At 38.1% G+C, this 17,937-nt stretch overlaps 1 protein-coding gene across 2 annotated transcripts in view; it reads left to right on the plus strand.

The window, feature by feature from the left end:
• The window catches only part of Ntrk2 (neurotrophic receptor tyrosine kinase 2), a 364,133-nt gene that overhangs the window by 81,598 nt on the left and 264,598 nt on the right, over positions 1–17,937 (plus strand). For both annotated transcript variants that reach the window (XM_048331472.1, XM_048331481.1), the window contains exons 11-12: positions 914–1,011; positions 6,834–6,933. In XM_048331472.1, the coding sequence (XP_048187429.1) occupies positions 914–1,011; positions 6,834–6,933 (198 nt within the window). The remainder of the gene's footprint in view (positions 1–913; positions 1,012–6,833; positions 6,934–17,937) is intronic.

Here is a 17,937-nt window from a genome sequence, read left to right on the forward strand (position 1 = left end):
AAACAATATCATTTGTACTAAACTCACTAAGAATCTTTTATGATGTTTCATATGCAATATTACTAGTGAACATTTGATCAAGACACATTGTATTCATATACTACTTTGTTGAATGACGACTCCTTTGCACAGCTACTTAAAGATAATAAAAGTATTAAAATAAAATGAAAACTTTGCCCACAAAATGAGCATTTATTTTCATACTAATCCAACAGACTAAAATTGATTCCCAAAGAAGGCCTTTGAGCCCAAGCAAAATGAGAGCACATCTCTATGATTCTGAGTTTTTGCATTGGTCTAACAGTTGAAATGGGATTATTGTCAGTTTAGTACTCTTCCAAGAAATTCCTTTGTGGATTTAAGTTCCCTATTGATGCATATATCAAGTTCCATCTTTATTCAAATGAGATATAACTGCCTTGGGCTCAGTGTTGTTCATTTGAAATCTACCCTAATGTCTAGGGCTCTGCTGCCTTTGTGCCAGCTGGCCTTCGATTTGTCATTTCCCCCTCTTTATTTGGGAAACTGATAGTCAAACTTGGTTTCCAAAGTCTCTTTTGTGATGATGCTTAGACGATCTATTCTCCTTCACATTTGTTTTAAAGATGCCCTCAATAAAAGAAGTTATTGCTTGCATGCAAAGAAGAATCTCTACACTAGGTTTAGAACTTGACCAACAAAACAATGATGGAAATATCTGGGCTGAATAAAAGTTTAGCTTCATGCAATTGCAGTGCTACAGTGCACTTAAATCAGCAGTTGGCTCTGCTCCTTCAGGTCAGCCTGGGGCTGATGGTGATTTGGAGTCACTGTGATCTGCCTTGCTTTGTTTTGGGCCTTCCTGTGGCCTTATGTTTGTCAGCAGCTCAATGACAACTTCATGTTTCTTCTTTACTCCTTTTCCCAATTTAAGACTCAACCGCCATGATTGACATAGAGGACACCACCAGCAGAAGTAATGATACCCCTTCCACGGATGTTGCTGACAAAACTGGTCGGGAACATCTTTCGGTGAGTGGGATAAGCAGGTGCCTCCCACATTGGTTCTGAGCATCTTTGATACTTACATATTAGAGGAACTGTAGTTGTTTCCAGAAGACATTTTGCATTGTTCAGATGTAAACAGGTCATAGTGGGTTAGAAGGGTTATCAATGGAAAGATTCAAGAAAAATGATAAGTAATATGGCCTCCACTTTCTTGTGGTAGTACTGTGGCTTGAACTCAGGGCCTAGGCACTGTGCCTTAGTATTTTTGCTCAAAATTGGCACTCAACCATGTGAGTAACAGCTCCATTTCCGGCTTTTTTGGTGATTAATTGGGGCGAAGAGTCTCACATGTATTCCTGCTTGGGCTGGCTTCACACTATAATATTCAGCCTCTGAGAAGTTAGATTTATAGGCATTAGCCACCGGCACCCAGCTCTTGTTTCTCCTTTTGTGTACTTTTGCTTTTTCAATGTGAATATGTACCACATTAAGTTGTTAGTGGTTCTTGTTCCAATTGTCAGTTCTTTACATGGTGATCACTAGGAGATCAAGAAATGAAGGCTTTCATTCAAAGAGCACACTTATCTCTTCAGATCTTTATACAAAATTTGAGGGTTTGGGACTGGGAATATGGCCTAGTGGCAAAAGTGCTTGCCTTGTATACATGAAGCCCTGGGTGCAATTCCTCAACACCACATATATAAAAAAGGTCAGAAGTGGCACTGTGGTGCAAGTGGCAGAGGACTAGCCTTAAGCTAAAAGAAGCCAGGGACCATGGCTCAGGCCCTGAGTTAAAGCCCCTGGACAGGCAAAAGAAAAAAAAAAGAATGATAAAAATGTGAAGTTTCACCAAATGTGGGAATCCAGTAGTTTTAGGAGTGTGTAACATATAAATGAAACTCATATCATCATGGAGAAGCCTGTCCCTTAGCAGAAATAGAGTGTAGCTGTATAGTGGCATTTTGTATGGTCTCTGCATGGTTGACACACACAGGACTTGAGAGAAAGGAAGCTATGGGTCTTGTGACCAAGAGCTTGTCCTTGACTGAAGGGCACAATGTGCACAAGGCCACAGTCATAGGAAAAGCTGGAGATTTGGTCCCAAGATATTTAGCTCTGTTTCCAAGTGAGGAGTTGCACAAGGGAGATCATAGTTTCCACGGACCAGTGCTGGTATTAGTCTGTCACTTTTCCTATGCATACAGCATGTATGGAGGACTCTTGATCCCTAGAATTATGAATCCATCCTTTTCTCTCCCTCTCTGTTGTCATGCTTACAAGCTGACCCAGGGTCTAGCAAAGTAGGCCCTATGAGACAATTCTGTCTCATCCTTTGTTTTTGTGCTGTTTCCAAGCTAAGACTAGTTTTCACATTATTTTTTGTTTTGTTTTGATTGTATTGGGGATTGAACTCAGCCTTGTGCTTGCTAGACAAGCAAGTTATCACTTGAGTATGACTTCAGTCTTCTTGCTGTTTTAGTTTATATTTTCACATATTATCTTATGCTTTTGCTTTGATTGGCCTTGGACTAGGATCCTGCTATCTCCATCTCCCAAGGAGGTGGGATTACAGGTTAATTTCACTCTGTCCTGCTAGTTTTTACACTTTAAACATGGCTTCTAAAAATTAAAAAGAATACTGATGATGCATGCATGACATGGAAACTTCATGAAATTCTGATTTGGGGACTTAACCATAAATAAAGGTTTATTTGAATCCAATCATACCCACTCACTTGTGTTTTTTCTGTGGCTACTATTGCACTACAATGGTGAGTGAAGTCACTGCAGCAAAGTCCTTATTGGACTGAAAAGCTTGAACATGTTTAGTATGTGGCCCTTTACAGAAAAAGTTTGCACAATTTTTTTTTCCTGGAGGGTGCTACAGCTTCAACATGGGGCTGAGTATGCAGGCACATATCTGTAATCCCAGCCACATGGGAGGCAAAGATAGGAAAATAGTGGTTTGAGGCCAGCAGACAAAAATATGAGAAAAATATAGCATGGATCAAGTGGTAGATCTTGCTTGTGTAATACGCATGAGACCCTGAGTTCAAATCCTAGTGCTATCAAATAGTAATGGTAATGATAATAATAACTAGTAATAGTCCACCTTGTTGGATTTACAAGGAATTTGTAAATCTGTTTTATTCTAAGAAATATCTTCAAATGAAAACCAGTCAACTATCCAGTCAACCAATCATGATTCACCTACACATGTCTTCCACATAAAGACCACCCCATTCTAACACATGCACAGAATGTGAAATTTTGCCTTTATGGGTTTTAAAAAAATGATTCTTCTGATTGTCATGGGAGTCTTTGTTTCTTAAAGAATTTACATTTAGAATGACTTTAGTAGATATAAATGTTTGTTTGCAAATGGCAGCTACTTTCCAGGTTGACTTACACATTCTAGACCTACATAGAGAAAGCAGGGCAGGAGTTACTGCCTAATGAGGGAGTAGAAGCTTTGGAAAGTCAAGTATCTGTTCTAGCTCCCATCTCTGGCAAAGGCTGGGGATGCTGAAAACATAGGGAACCTGAATTCATGAATCTCAGCCAGAGTCCTTTTCAAAAAAGCAAGAGACTGTCCCGTGGTACTATTGAGAGAAGTCATCTAGTCTATCTCCACTTCAATATTCTTATCTATAAGGTTGCTTTGAATTTATTTCAATGTTCTCTTTCTATGTATAACAGTATAGAATCCAGTGAAATCAGAACTTTATAGCTGAAATATTATTATTTATTTCTTATAGATCATTAATTAGAAATAACACCAATCATAACTAAAAGCTCAGTCGCCTTAGGTCCGTGTGAGTGAGGGAGATGGTTTGGTTAGAATAAGTAGATCCATGACTAGCTTTGTAGGAATCGCTGCCATTCCTTGTGTACATAGGCTGGTGAGGCAGAATTAAGTCTATATTCAGACATACTCAGAAGCACTGTCTGTGAGAACCACTAGTACCTGAACATGTACTGTACATGTGTGCCTATCACACAAAGGGGAGTACTGTGCATGTGTGCCTATCACACAAAGGGGAGATTTGACCTTGGCAAGTGGTCAGCTTGGTACTCTACTGTGCTTGTTGACTTACCTGAGTCTATCTCCAGCTGACATCCTGGAAGGATAATGCTAAATGCTTTCATTTCCCCACCTTACTTGACAACAACAGTTTAGAGAAACAGTGTCATACATAATTCATAGGTTTTATATCTGGGCAGACTGGATCAAATTTCCAAGGTTGAGAGATGTGACCTTGGGTTTCTGATTTGTTTCTTTTTTTCAACTTTAATTCTACCAGCAGCATCACCCTCACCCTTGCAATTAATATTAAGGTATCTATTGTAGTAGACATTTTTCCTAAGCCCATCATCTATATTAACTCATTGAAGATTTATAACAAACTTCATGATTGAGAATTATTATAGTCCCCTATTTACATGTGGGACTTATGAAATGCAGAGAGATCAATAATTCTGGGGTCCTATATCTACATAAGTGATCAATCTAAATTTTATGCCGAAGAAGAACTCATATTCTTGAGAATCTCTGCTTGGTAGTCCCTCTCACTATCAGATGAATGTATCAGTCAGGATAAGCACTGCTGCTGTAACAAGCATGCCCACACCTTAGTGATATAAAGGCACCAGTCAAGTTGTCTTCATAACTAGTCAGGCTTCACTACATGTCTTGGCTGGAGACTCTCTATTCAGTCATGTTCTGGTTCTCAGCCTCAACTTAGAAAGTAGCTACTGTTTGAAGAGTTGGCATTTATTGTGACAGGGAGAAAGAGACTTCTAGGGCAGAGTTTTCCAACCTTGGAACAAACTGCACTTTAGGATAAATAATTGGTGTGGGAGAGGGCTGATCCTGTCCATATTCAGCAGTGTCCCTGGCTTCTACCCAACAGGTACTAGTAGCATTGTCTCCTCAGTTGACAAGCCAGCACTGGCAAATGTCCTGTGGGTGGCAATATTATCTATGGTTGAGAACCACTACTTTAGACTAAGATCTCAGACTTACAATAAAATTCTCTACCCTTCAGTAATATGCCTCAAATACAAGAAAATCATGGTGTGGGTGTTAAGGACAAACACGGGGGAAAATGGCAAATGGTGCAAATGATGACATCAGAGGGGAATAGTGCAACCTAGCATAAGGATTACTAAGCAGTTTGACACATGTAGGTTAAGTGTCTCAGTCCATGTGGGCATCTAACAGAGCAGGAGCTGGTAAACTATGTCTAGACTCAACTGCCCATCTGTTTTTGTAAATAAAGTTTTATTGGAACATAGCTGAGCCCATTTGTTTCCACACCTTTCCTGGCTGCTTTCATGCTACACTGGCAAAGCTGAGTCCTTACAACAGAGACTGTATAGCTGTAAGACTCTAAATATTTATTCACTTTTCCACACATTGCAGCAAAAGTTTGCCAATTTCTTGCAACTTTTATTTTAAAAGCAAGACCTTGAACCAGGCTCTAGTGGTTCACACTTGTAATCCTAGCTACACAGGAGCTGAGATCTGAGAATCAAGGCTCAAAGCCAGCTGAAGCAGGAAAGTATATGCAATTCTTATCTCAGCATAAAAGGCAGGAAGTGGAGCTATGGCTCAAGTGGTAGGATGCCAGCCTTGAACTAAAAAGCTAAAGGACAATGCCCAAGCTCTGAATTTAAGCTCCTGTACTAGCATTTGTGTGTGTGCATGCACGCACACACACACGCACGCGTGCACACACACACACAATCTTGGGCTGAGAAAAACTGGAAGGTGATGCACAAAGGTATATTTCCAATTTCACTTCTAGGGTGGTAGGATTCAGGGTGTACTAAGAGCAGCATCTTGGTTGTAAGGAACTTAAATAGCAGTGAGAACTAATTTGTCCTTGCCTCTCACCTCTCCGTCTCAGAATTGTGATAGAATTTACACATCTACCCATTGGTAAAATCCATACCCCGCAATTCCATTTTTTAACTAAAAAACAAAACAAAATCCCTCTGTTTGTCCTTTATCACTCATAGTAGGATGATACACAGATCATGAGTGTACAACACAAGAATTATCACAAGTGGCACTTGCCTAACAGTGACCATTTGCTTCTCAAGGCACCCTAACAAAAATACTAACCTAAGAAATAAAATGGGCAAATCTCAAACATACACAAAGGAGAATAGTAAAGTTAATGCCATTTTATCTTTCATTAGCCTAAAACGTTGTAATGTTTAGCCTAGTGCTAGTGGCTCACACCTGTAATTCTAGCTATTCAGGAGGCTAGCATCCAGAGGACTGCGGTTCCAGGCCATCTCAGACAGAAAAGTTTACTAGCCCTCATCTCCAAAATAACCAGTATAAAGCTAGGTGGGATGTGTGGCTCAAATGGTAGAGCCCCCACCTAGAAAACACTAAGGCCTAGGTTCAATCTCCAGTACCACCTATCAATAAATCATCATCATAATAATAGAAAAAATAATATTTTGCCATTTATATCCCATAAACTCCCCGCATCTCTCTGTTTCTCTTTCTCTTCCTTTGTGGCCAATTAAATGGATGGTTCTCTTTATCATCTATCTCCCTATAAGAACTACACCTATAAAGTATCCATTAGATGTGTAGATACCCATTTTTACAAGCTGTCACCAATATCTTCTGATTTATAAAGTAGGAATAATAAGACCTACACAGTTCATCACTTGTGTGGAGGATTGTGTGAACTGATGATGTATCTGTAGCTGTTAACAAGTAGTAAACATTCAGTGAACAGTAGCTATCATCATCATCATTACCATAGAATTGTAAGGAACTAATTAGCAAGATTGTCACTGGCCTCTCTTCCTCTTCTTAGGTCTATGCTGTGGTGGTAATTGCTTCGGTGGTGGGATTTTGTCTGCTGGTGATGCTGTTTTTGCTTAAGTTGGCAAGACATTCCAAGTTTGGCATGAAAGGTAAGAAGGGTTTTGTTTATTTTACTTCTTATGTGGAGTCATTTTTGGCTTATGACTAATGTTAATTACCACAAAAGAAGGAAGTGGCTAGATTGATGATGACTAGGCTTAAGGCTGAAAAATAGCAACAGGGATATAATACTTCAAAATCAAGAGAGAAAATTTCTGTTGAGTGCTCAGCACTGCCCACCTGCCCATGAAACCCCTGTTCCAGAAGACACAGAATTGTTATCTTGAGTACCAAGTGGCTAATCATGATGGAGGAAGAGACATGGTGCCATACTGCTCCTGTGGCTTTGGTGATGGCAAGTGAATCACAGTGACCCAGGATACCTTGAACTCATATACTCTGTTCAAGAAGGTTTCTTCTGCTCTGCATTTTATTTTTGAAGCTTCAGCGGTATGTTTTATCCTGCTTCTGCTTTTCCAGATTCTTATTTTTTGAAATTTGAGATACCAGCAACGAAATATGAACAGCCATTGGTGGTACATTGGAACTTTGAGCATGACTGGTCTTCATTTTTTCTGTGAAAAAATTATCAGTGTTAAATTAACACTATATTCTTGGCTATGTTGCCAAGCATAGGTAATTGGTCATTTTTTGAGGCCAAAAATTAACAGAGAGAAGGGAACCTGTATACGTCTTGTTGTTGTCTAAAAGGTTAATTTCAATGATGTTAAAGTAAATGCTCAAAAGTTAAATCTCTAGTTTGGGCAATGCATCATTGTTGTATTTGATGTGGTTTCTAACAGCTAGATATTCTTAAGTGCATAAGGGGGAAGTTGTGAAGGAGGCATAGTTGTGTCTTAGATGTGTTGGAGAGCAGTATGACGGATCTTTATCCTTGTGGTCTCTTTGAGTTGTTAATGCTGTTTGTGTACTTAGAACAGAATGGTTAAGTAGCAGGATGTTGCTGGTTATTCCGTGGACCTGAGCAGATCTGACATGTTACTAGTGACCATGATTCTCAAATCATAAATGAAGGGGAAAGTGGTAGTTGTTACCTTGACCTTAAAAGCAAAAAAACCCTGACGTCTCACCTTGATTCCCTCTAACTTGTTGATCCTTGACACTTAGGAGGAGGAAAGATCTTTGCATTCTCTGATTACTAATGAGGGTTGGGAGAGAGACTGCCCTGCAGTGGGTTTCATTCATTGCACATATGTGTTTCAAGCTTACCCCAGCACAGAAGTGCTTGCTAGACTTATGGAAGCATGGATTGCAGGGGAACACAGAGGTCTGACTTAAGGCTGCAAGCACCTGAGAACTGGCATTTCTACCTTTCCAAGTGATGTGGATTCTGTTTTGCACAAGGTTTTTGTTTTTGCTCCTTTTAGAATCACAATGCCTTGTCAGAAACATGGCTACTAGGCATCCCTCTATGTGTGTGATAGGTGTGGAGTTGGCATATGAGGCAAACTTACCTATTACTCCCCAGACTTTGTGGGATCCGATATCTTAGCTGTCATCCAAATTGAACTAGACAAACTGTTCTCAACAAGCTGACTCCCAGCTATGGCAATTTATCAAGTACGTTCTTTCCCTAGGAGCACTTGGAAGGTGCTCTTTAACTGAAGAGTACTGGATTCTAGCAGTCTAGAATTTTCTTTCTTGAGGGATTTAGTTTGGAATTTTTCCATTTCATGGGATTTTCTGAGAAAGGACATTTCTAGGTTCGTCTGAGAGTTCATTTAAAGCTTTGTGAATCCTGGGAACAAAATTTAGGAGCTTTCTTCATGCTTGATTTAGGAATGGTACTGACAGAAGAATTATCTGTAAATGTCAACTTACTTCTCTTAAGGGTTGTGATGGGAGAGGGGAAATGGTAGAGATTTTGTTTCAGAGAAGATGGTATTTTGTATTGAGACTCAGAACTGAGATATTCAACTTGGATATTTTGGGTGATTAACAGTAAAGTGCATATATTTTCTGAGGGGATTGTTAATGATTTAGAAGAAAGGGCTTTCTTAACTTTGACTTACTTCAGGCAGTTGCTACTACTATATTGTAGGTGTAGAATCCATTATTTCTAAACATAAATAAAATTATGTTTATAAATTTTGTCTCTGAGACTTGTGTGCTGCTTTTACAATAGACTTTTTTTCTTCTATAGCAGTCTGTGCTCTGATATGACCAAATTGAGCCTAATCTGAGGTTATTATTTTACAAATCAGATGCTTACTTGACAATCTTTGAGGATCTAGAAATTAAGATGTGGCTCATGCATTGAGCACAAATGAAAACTGCATAGGAAAGGGTGTTTACAAATTAATGTAAGTTAATGTAGTTTAACTGCTATTAGAGAAAGGATTAGTGGTGGAAAAACCAATGTTCTACAAGGGGAAAAGTATGTAAAAACATTACTTTCTGAAATAACTTGGCAGTATATCAGTCATGATTTCTGTGTAGCAAAGTAAACTATGCATATAGCCTGGGTCAATGGCTGATGTACTGATGAGCTACTCCAAATGACATTCTTGCCCTCAGAAGCATCTTGGGTGAGATTCTAACCTTGTGATAGCCTCTTATCCTGAAAACACAGGTGCTCATGTCTCTGTACTCACTCTCTTTGCTGTATCAATAAATTTTCCACTGCTGCAATGAAATGCCAGAAATGGATGCATTTTATATGAAAAAGAGGTTCATTTATCTCACAGCCTTTGAAGGCAGAAAATCTAAATATTCTAGTTATACCCCTGTGATGGTCCCCTGACTTTTTGTCACATCCTTATGGGAACTTTGTCACATCAAGGGCTTAGAGAGAGAGAGGAAAAGAGAGAGAGATGGGGGAGTAGGAAGAGAGAGATTTTGCCTGGTTAGACATGATGCCAAAGAGCAGGGAAGGACCAGTCTTTGCTCTTTAAAAAATATTATCTTTAGTTGTACAAAGGAGTTTCAATTCAGCATGTCAGTTTGTAAGTACAATGCATCTTGAATGATGTCACCCTTCCATTGTTCACCACACCCCTTCCAATTCCACCTATTCCCTCAAGTTACCTGGTACTGTTTTCTTTTTCGTTCATTCGTGTGTGGGGGGGTAGGTGTGGGTGTGCGTGCGTGCACGTGCGCATGCATGCATGTGCACACCAGTCCTGAGGCTTGAACTCAGGGCTTGGGTACTCTCCCTGAGCTTTTGTTGCTCAAAGATAATGCTCTGCCACTTAAGCCACAGTGCCACATCCTGCTTTTTCTGAGTAGTTTGTTAGACATGAGTCTTATGGACTTCCAGGGCTGGCTTCTAATAGCAATCCTCAGATCTTAACCTCCTGAGTAGCTGTGGTTATAGTATGAGTCCCCAGCCCCCAGGTCTGGTTCCATTGTCACATATGGACATTGAATAGGATAACTGTATTCACCCACCCTCCTCCTCTCTGTTCTTCTTGTTCTTTTATAACAACCATTTTACTTTTGCAGGAACTAACTCCCTCTGAGGGCCAGTATTCATTCCTTCTAAATTCAGCATCCTCAGTGAGCTAACCACTTTCCTCTAAGCCCCCTCTTAAAGGTTCTGTGCCATCTCTCAACATTGCCTCTCTGGAGGCCCAGCTTGCAACATTTCAGCATTTCGGGGAGCAAGCCACCTCCAAAGTACAGCACTAGCATTGCATGGTTTAACATGGGTGTCAATGATTTCATTTTGTGGTACAAGCTTTGAGAGTATAAACTACAGTTAATACTCTTGATTTGAAGGACACCAGGTAACACAAACAGAAATCTCTTAAGATCACAATGCAGCTGAATACAGGGAAGCTCAACCATTGTGGGTTGATGAAAACCCAAGCACTGTTTAGAAATGATGATGTTTTCCTGGGTAAGTGATCTCATTTCACATCAGTGAGTGAAATCTGGATTTGAGATTAGTCAGTAAGCTGTGGTGTGGGCTTTGGAGATGGGTCCGCAGGACTGTGAACTTACTGAAACATATCATTTGTTGGAATGCCGGTGGTGTAGCCCAGCTCAGGTAGCACAGAGTGATCTCCATGGAGACAGCATCCAGTTTGTCCATCTTTATTTACCTAGTACCTAGCCCCAAAATGACACTCAATAAATATTAATTGCCTGAGTGATTCTAGAGAATGTGAAGGTATGGTCAATTTATTAATAGACATGGTTGATATTTGGAGGATGGCTTACCTCTGAATGATTAAAAGTGAGACCCTGGGATTTTTCCAGCTTTCTAAAGGAGACACCCCCCCACACACACACACCATTTGTTTTAAATTTTTTCATGACTTAAGATAATGAATGGCCAGGGATAAGAGATTATCTGATGTGTTGTTCTAAACAGTGTAAAACAATTTATACACTCTTGGGGTAATTTTTAACATTTAGTGTTCAATTTGGGGTGGTTCTCTTGGTCTTTCATTTTGTGTATAGACCTTTTTAGTTATTTGTTTATTTTAACCTCTGACCTTGAAGGTGGTTTTGTCCCAGTTAAAAGCTGGCAGGAGTCCCAGAAAGTGGCTGTATCTTTCTGTTAACTTGGGTTTGTCTTTCATTGTTGCTTGCTATAGTTTGTGATTCTTGTTGCACATGCCCCACAGGTTACTGGTTCTTTTTCAATAAAGCTGTCAAGGAATAGAATCTATGCCTTTCCATTTCTTGTTCATGTACATTTGCCCTATCTTGGCTTTTGGTTAGATACCTAGTTCCTTTATTGTAGATGACCCCAGATAAAACTCCTCTGTTAATAGATGGCCATTGGTATTTATTATAGACATATAAAATGCATAGCAAATTTATTTAAATCTATGTCTCTACCAATACTTCCATATGAAAGTGTGCCATTTTATTCTATTTCTTTTAAGATAGCTTCTGATTTACTTTTAGTTTCTCAATGATATAAGGCTCAAAAAAATTTTCTTGAGCAGCTTTTTCTATTATTTTTTAAGTTTTTTCCCCAAAGAATAGGCAAGTGGGCCTTTGAATGCTCTCTCATGTTGTAACCAAGTCTTGTATTTAGACCTCACATTGATTCCTGGCTCTCTCGTTGTGTTGAGGATGTCCAAGTGCCTGTGAAGGAGAAAGGGCTGCCAAGGCTTCAAAGATTGCCTGTGCATTGGAGCCCTGCCTGTGGCAATGAGGGTATGCAGGGTGGGACAAAGAATAAGGGAGCTGTTAGCAAGGAGGAATTGGCCATTCATCCTATAGATAAATAGTTTTGGCCCTCGACTTTTGTGTTATATGTGCTTCCTGATGTAAATCCATATGTGATATGTCTCCTTAAGCTCAGGCACACCCTTCAGGTTTTTAGAGTAGAATATCTCAATGGCCCAAGGAAATTCTTGCAGAAGGAGCTAGAAGAAGACTTCTCTTTCACTGTCCTAATAGTCCTCACAGAGTTCCTTTGCACTCTGTTACCCTTGCTGCACTGTATGCAGCATGCACCCTTGCCTGTAAGATGCCCCGTATGCATTCATCCCTGCTATAAGAGCGTCACAGATTTCCAATTAGTCTTTACCAACTGAGAAGTTCCACCACCTGAAGATGCACACCCAAGATTTCTTAAGTTCAGATTCAAGATCCTCCATTTGTTTCTTCCCTTAAAAATGACCCCTTAGATGTTTGGTTGAAACAACAACCCCAAATACAGTTATTGAAAAATAATTATAAATCTAATGGGGCCAAAGCTAAAGAGGCTGAAGGCCTTTTATATGAGCTGAAAATTATTATGGAACATTTAAGAATTTGAATGTAACAGATTCTTGGATCAGCTTTTAAAAGAGGGAAATATGTGATCAAAAGCCAAAAACACAATTGTGGAAACATCTGTAAGGACAAACTGTTTTCCATATGACCCCTGACTTACCTTTTTAAATAAAAATAACATTGAAAAATTTTGACACTAACAAATGAATGTACTCTGGTTGCAAAATTTTATGCAGTACGGGAATAAAGTTTACCATGGAAATTCCCCATCATCTTCATTTTCCCTCTACCATTTTCACACCTAGAAATAACTGTCCCATTTAAGATGCACATATTATGTATATGGTCAAACATGTAGCTTCACATTTCATGTACAAAATCAAATATTGTTTCATTCCACAAGGAAATCATAATGCCAATTTTGTTCAGCAGCATTCTCAAAAATAACAACTAGCTGTAGACCAATCTGCACCAGCACTTTTGAGAGCCACAGCATCCTCCTTAATAGTATTTCCAAGCATCCTGGTACTAGGTTATTTGTATCTGAAGCCTGGCTCTGCCTCTTCTAAGCAATGTGACTTTGAGTAAGTATTTCATCTTCTCTTGTCTCACTATTCCTTCCTGCCATGGAGTGGTACATTAATTGGCTCTCTAGTATCTTAACTATCAACTTACAAAGAGATTAAAGTTTATCTTGGCTCACAGTTTTAGAGGCTTAAGGTCCATTTCCTTGGGGCTGTGGTAGCACATTATGGCAGGAGCACATAGCAGAGCAAAGCTATTCATCTTGTGATCATCAAAAAGCAAAAGGACTGAAACTCGGGACCTGACACTTTGGTTTATTGGCTAGTGCTCTACCAACTGAGCTTTTCTTCCAGTCCTCAGCCCTTTATAAGATGATCCTTTTGGGAATATTCCAGATTCAAATGATAGCAGACAATAATAGTACATACCTCATAGCATTAACAGGAAAACAAGCTGAGTTTATATTTGTGAAAATACTTATAAATATCCCTAGCATTTAGTAAGTAATCATTAATTACAATTCTTATTGTTATTGATGTTTGATTTATTTGACCCATTTAGCCATTCATTTTTGCAAAATTTTCAGAAAATTATTTCAAGTAAGACTTTTTATAGAGAGAAACAGATACTTGAAATGGACTGCTGAGAAAAGAAGTATAGTTTTCAATATGCCTTTGAAAAGCATATGTTTTCATTGTGGGTAGACTGCCATGTAAAAATACTGTTTAAATTTAGCCTAACATAACAGTATATAAGAGAATCCCTTTGTCTATTATTCTCATCCATCCTGGAGGTTATTAGCCTTATGTATTTTTTCCACTTGGGTTAAAAATGATATATATTCTTTTCTGGTCTGAGACTGGCACTCACACTCAGTACCTGATGCTTTTATTCATTGACTAGTGCACTACCAACTAAGCCATGCCCCCAACCTCTAAAATAATATTTTAATCAATAATAAATTTAAGCTTCTTTATTATGCAAAGAATAAGAATAAATCCCATTTAATTATTATTTATAAATTTAAAATGCTTTATATATGCTAACTTTTTGGCTGTATATATTGTTTCTATTTTATTCTTATTTTTGAGTTGTATCTTTGGCAAACAAAAAGGCTTATACATTTTATACAGACAGTGCTATCCTTTTTTTTTCTAAGTTTTGTATCTGACTAAGGAAGGCTTTTCCTTCTTTCTGGCTATAAACTTACTTTTAAATTAAAAAACATTTTACTGTATGTTTATTATTATTATTATTGGGTGTGTGCGGTGTATATTTGTGTGTGGATGCCAATAGTGGAGCTTGAGGCCTGAAAACTGTCTCTTAGCTTTTTTGCTCAAAGCTAGCGCTCTATCACTTGAATTACATCTTTTGCTCAAGGCTGGTTTCAAACTGTGATCCTTAAAGCTCAGCTTCCTGAGTAGCTAGGATTATAGGCATGAGCTATCACTTTTCTCTTTTTGAAATTTTTCTTTCTTAAGTTCAGTATAATATATTCTTGTTTTTTCATAGATACACAGAATAAAGACGAGCAAATTTTAGGGTGACATTTTCAGAGAAACCAATGGAATTAAATTTTCTAGAATCAGAGAGCATTCATAAAACAAAAAGAAAATCTAAAGAACTTAGTGATTGGCTTGACATTTTCAGAAAGACAGTCTTAAATTTCTAGGATCACAAAGTCACTAAACTCACTTTTGGAAAATAAGTAGCTTTGTTAGTTCTTTTTTATTTTATTTTATTTTATTTTTTTTGGCCAGTCCTGGGGCTTGGACTCAGGGCCTGAGCACTGTCCCTGGCTTCTTCCCGCTCAAGGCTAGCACTCTGCCACTTGAGCCACAGCGCCGCTTCTGGCCGTTTTCTGTATATGTGGTGCTGGGGAATCGAACCTAGGGCCTCGTGTATCCGAGGCAGGCACTCTTGCCACTAGGCTATATCCCCAGCCCCTGTTAGTTCTTTTTTTATCACATGAGACTGTAAGCCTCACAAGACAGTAACAAAGACATTAAGTTCTCACAGAAAATAGTTTTGTTTATTTTACTGCCCTACTCACAGCTCCAAATTGAGTTAAAAATATAGCTTAGCATTCTCTTAGTAGGGAATTACTTTTTCCAAGTACTTGGGAATTTCAGAGAACATTCAGTTGAAAGAGTTGAGTCATTTAGCAAATTGAAAATATATATGAAGAAAACATTAACATTAAGGTCCCTTTCTTGTGATTTGGTGAGGTTAATAAAAGTATATTCCCATGCTTGCAAATTGGAGGTCTACTTCAAATTTCTTTTCATTTCATGCCAACAGTTGGGTTTTATCTCGATGAGACCAAAAGAGGCTTATTCTGTATGGCAAAAGGTGCCACAGATTTGGCCAGAGTATTTCAGACAGGAAGATTTTCTGCCTTTACCCTTGTACAAGAACTTAACTCATTTTTAAAATTTGAATTTTGTAATTGACACATAATAATAATAGTAATAATAATAAATATGTATGGGGTGCAGTATTGATATTTCAATACATGAATACAGCATGTAATGATCAATTCACGGTAACTGGCATATCTATCACCTCAACCATTTATCATCTCTTTATATTTGGTATCATTCAAACTCTATTTGCTCTTTTGAAATGTACAACTTATTGTTGTCAGCCATAGTTGCCCAACCATACTATAAGATAAGAGAAATGATTCCTCCTGTCCAACTGCACCTCTGTGTCTGCTCACCATACTCTTTCCTTTCTCCTTTCCCTACCTTCCCCAGCCCTTAGTGACCATCATTCTATTGCCTGCTTTCATGAGATCCACTCATTTAGCCTCAACATACAAGTAAGAAGGTGCAATTTTGTCTGTTTGTGCCTGGTTTATTTCACTTAATGCAATGTCTCATCCATGTTGATGTTAATGACTTCACTTTTAGTGCTCCACTTTTAGTTGTCTGTCTTACCTAAGCCATTTTTATAAGCCCGATCTGATTCAGGGGGTAGGGTTATTTGCCTATCATGCAGAAAAATTGTAAAATATTATTGTGGGGCCTTCCTATACAATTTTAATGCATTTTTATTGTTATTGTAAAAGTGATATACAGAAGGATTATAGTTATATAAGTGAGATAAAGACTATATTTCTTTTTGACAATGTCACCCCTTTCCTTACTTTCTCCAAGTTTCCCTTACTATTTTAATCTCTAAAAGTTAAAAGATGATTGAAGTAATTAGATGTATACTTAGAATTCAGGAATAATTGTCTTCTTTAAAATCTTTAAACTTGGTTGAAGGCAAACTCCTCACGTGGATCAGAGCATCATTTGAAAAGGACTTGAGAAGGTACTGTGTTTCTTCTTATCAATGTTGGGGATTGGAGCCAGAACCTGGCATAGTTGGCCAATACTCTCCCTCTTAGCACACCCAGGCTCTCTGGCTTTCTTCTTTCCCTACTTCATTTTACATTCCCCTTTCCTTCTATTTTGTTCTGTTTCTCTATGATTCCTAATTTTTCCATTCGCCCCCTCTCTTTTGACTTTCTTTCTCCTTATTCCTAGCATTTTATTTTTAAAAAATAATAATTATTTATTGTCAAAGTGATGTACAGAGGGGTTACAGTTTCATATGTTAGGCCATGGGTACATTTCTTGTACTATTGATTTTTGCAGACAAGCTTTTCAGAATTTATGAAGAAGATAGACAATAACTTGGCTTTCATTCTAATGTATGCTTTGATTTTTGATCTTACTTTATTTTGAGCAAGAATAGTGAATGATTAAGGGAATACATTTAGGCTCAATTCAGCACAGTTGAAACAGGACTCTTGGTAGGTTAGCTTATTTGAATAATGCCCATCCTTTGTCTTGTAAGTTGATCAATTAGTAAGTCTTTAAACCTAGGTATGTATAGGATTCTTATATTTAAATTTGAATCTGGTTGGTTTTAAATCCTGGATTTTCCATTTTGTAACTATAAATTTGGACACATTTTTTAACATGCTAAGTCTTAACTCTGCTCTGGTAAAATGAAGAATAATGTTCATCTCTCAGATGATTATAAGATTTTTAATCAGTGCTTAGTTCAGGGCCTGGCTCTATGAACTAATTCCGCAGAGGTGGTTATTTTCTAGTTTGATGCTCTGGTAATAAATTATTAAGGAAAAAGGTATGGGAGATTCTTATCTAAATTTATGCTGAATCTCAATTGAAGAAAATTATCATACAGTTTGATGTGCATGAGTGTCCCAAGGTTTCTTAGTAGAATTATAGACACAATTTCAATCACTATACTGGGTGAGCATGTAAATTTTCTGGAACATATGCCTGTTTTGAGCCTTTCTGACTCAAGATATTGTGTACAAATTACTGAAAATTCTTTTATCATCCTTGGCACAGGTTATCTGTTTAAATTGTTCTGGGGTTTAAAAGAATCTTGGCTTATGGATTCATTTGCATAGTTTTAGTGGTGTCTTTTGAGAAGAGGAGAAGTATCGGCCACCCCTAATTTGCCTTAGCTTAAACCTAGAAACATGCATTCATGATTTTCTTTTGCATGGAGGGGATTACAACTGCTAAAATGATTTGTTTTATATAAAAACAGGTTTTCAATTTGATATATGGGAAAGGCAAAGAGGGATTCTTGAGAAATTGAATTCTTCCTTATGCAACAGATTGCCATCCATAGTATTATAACCACAGGCCAATACATTGCATTTCCTGTGAGAGAAGCCAAGGGTTGCATAGGAGAATGGCTCCAGAAGACCTTTTGTATTTTATCCAGGCACCAGCTAGCAAAAACAGAAAACATATTGGCTTCTTTTGAGTCCATCTCAGTGGTCTGAGGACAGACAG

This window comes from Perognathus longimembris, chromosome 1 (assembly GCF_023159225.1).
Source record: "Perognathus longimembris pacificus isolate PPM17 chromosome 1, ASM2315922v1, whole genome shotgun sequence".
Lineage (NCBI taxonomy): Eukaryota > Metazoa > Chordata > Mammalia > Rodentia > Heteromyidae > Perognathus > Perognathus longimembris.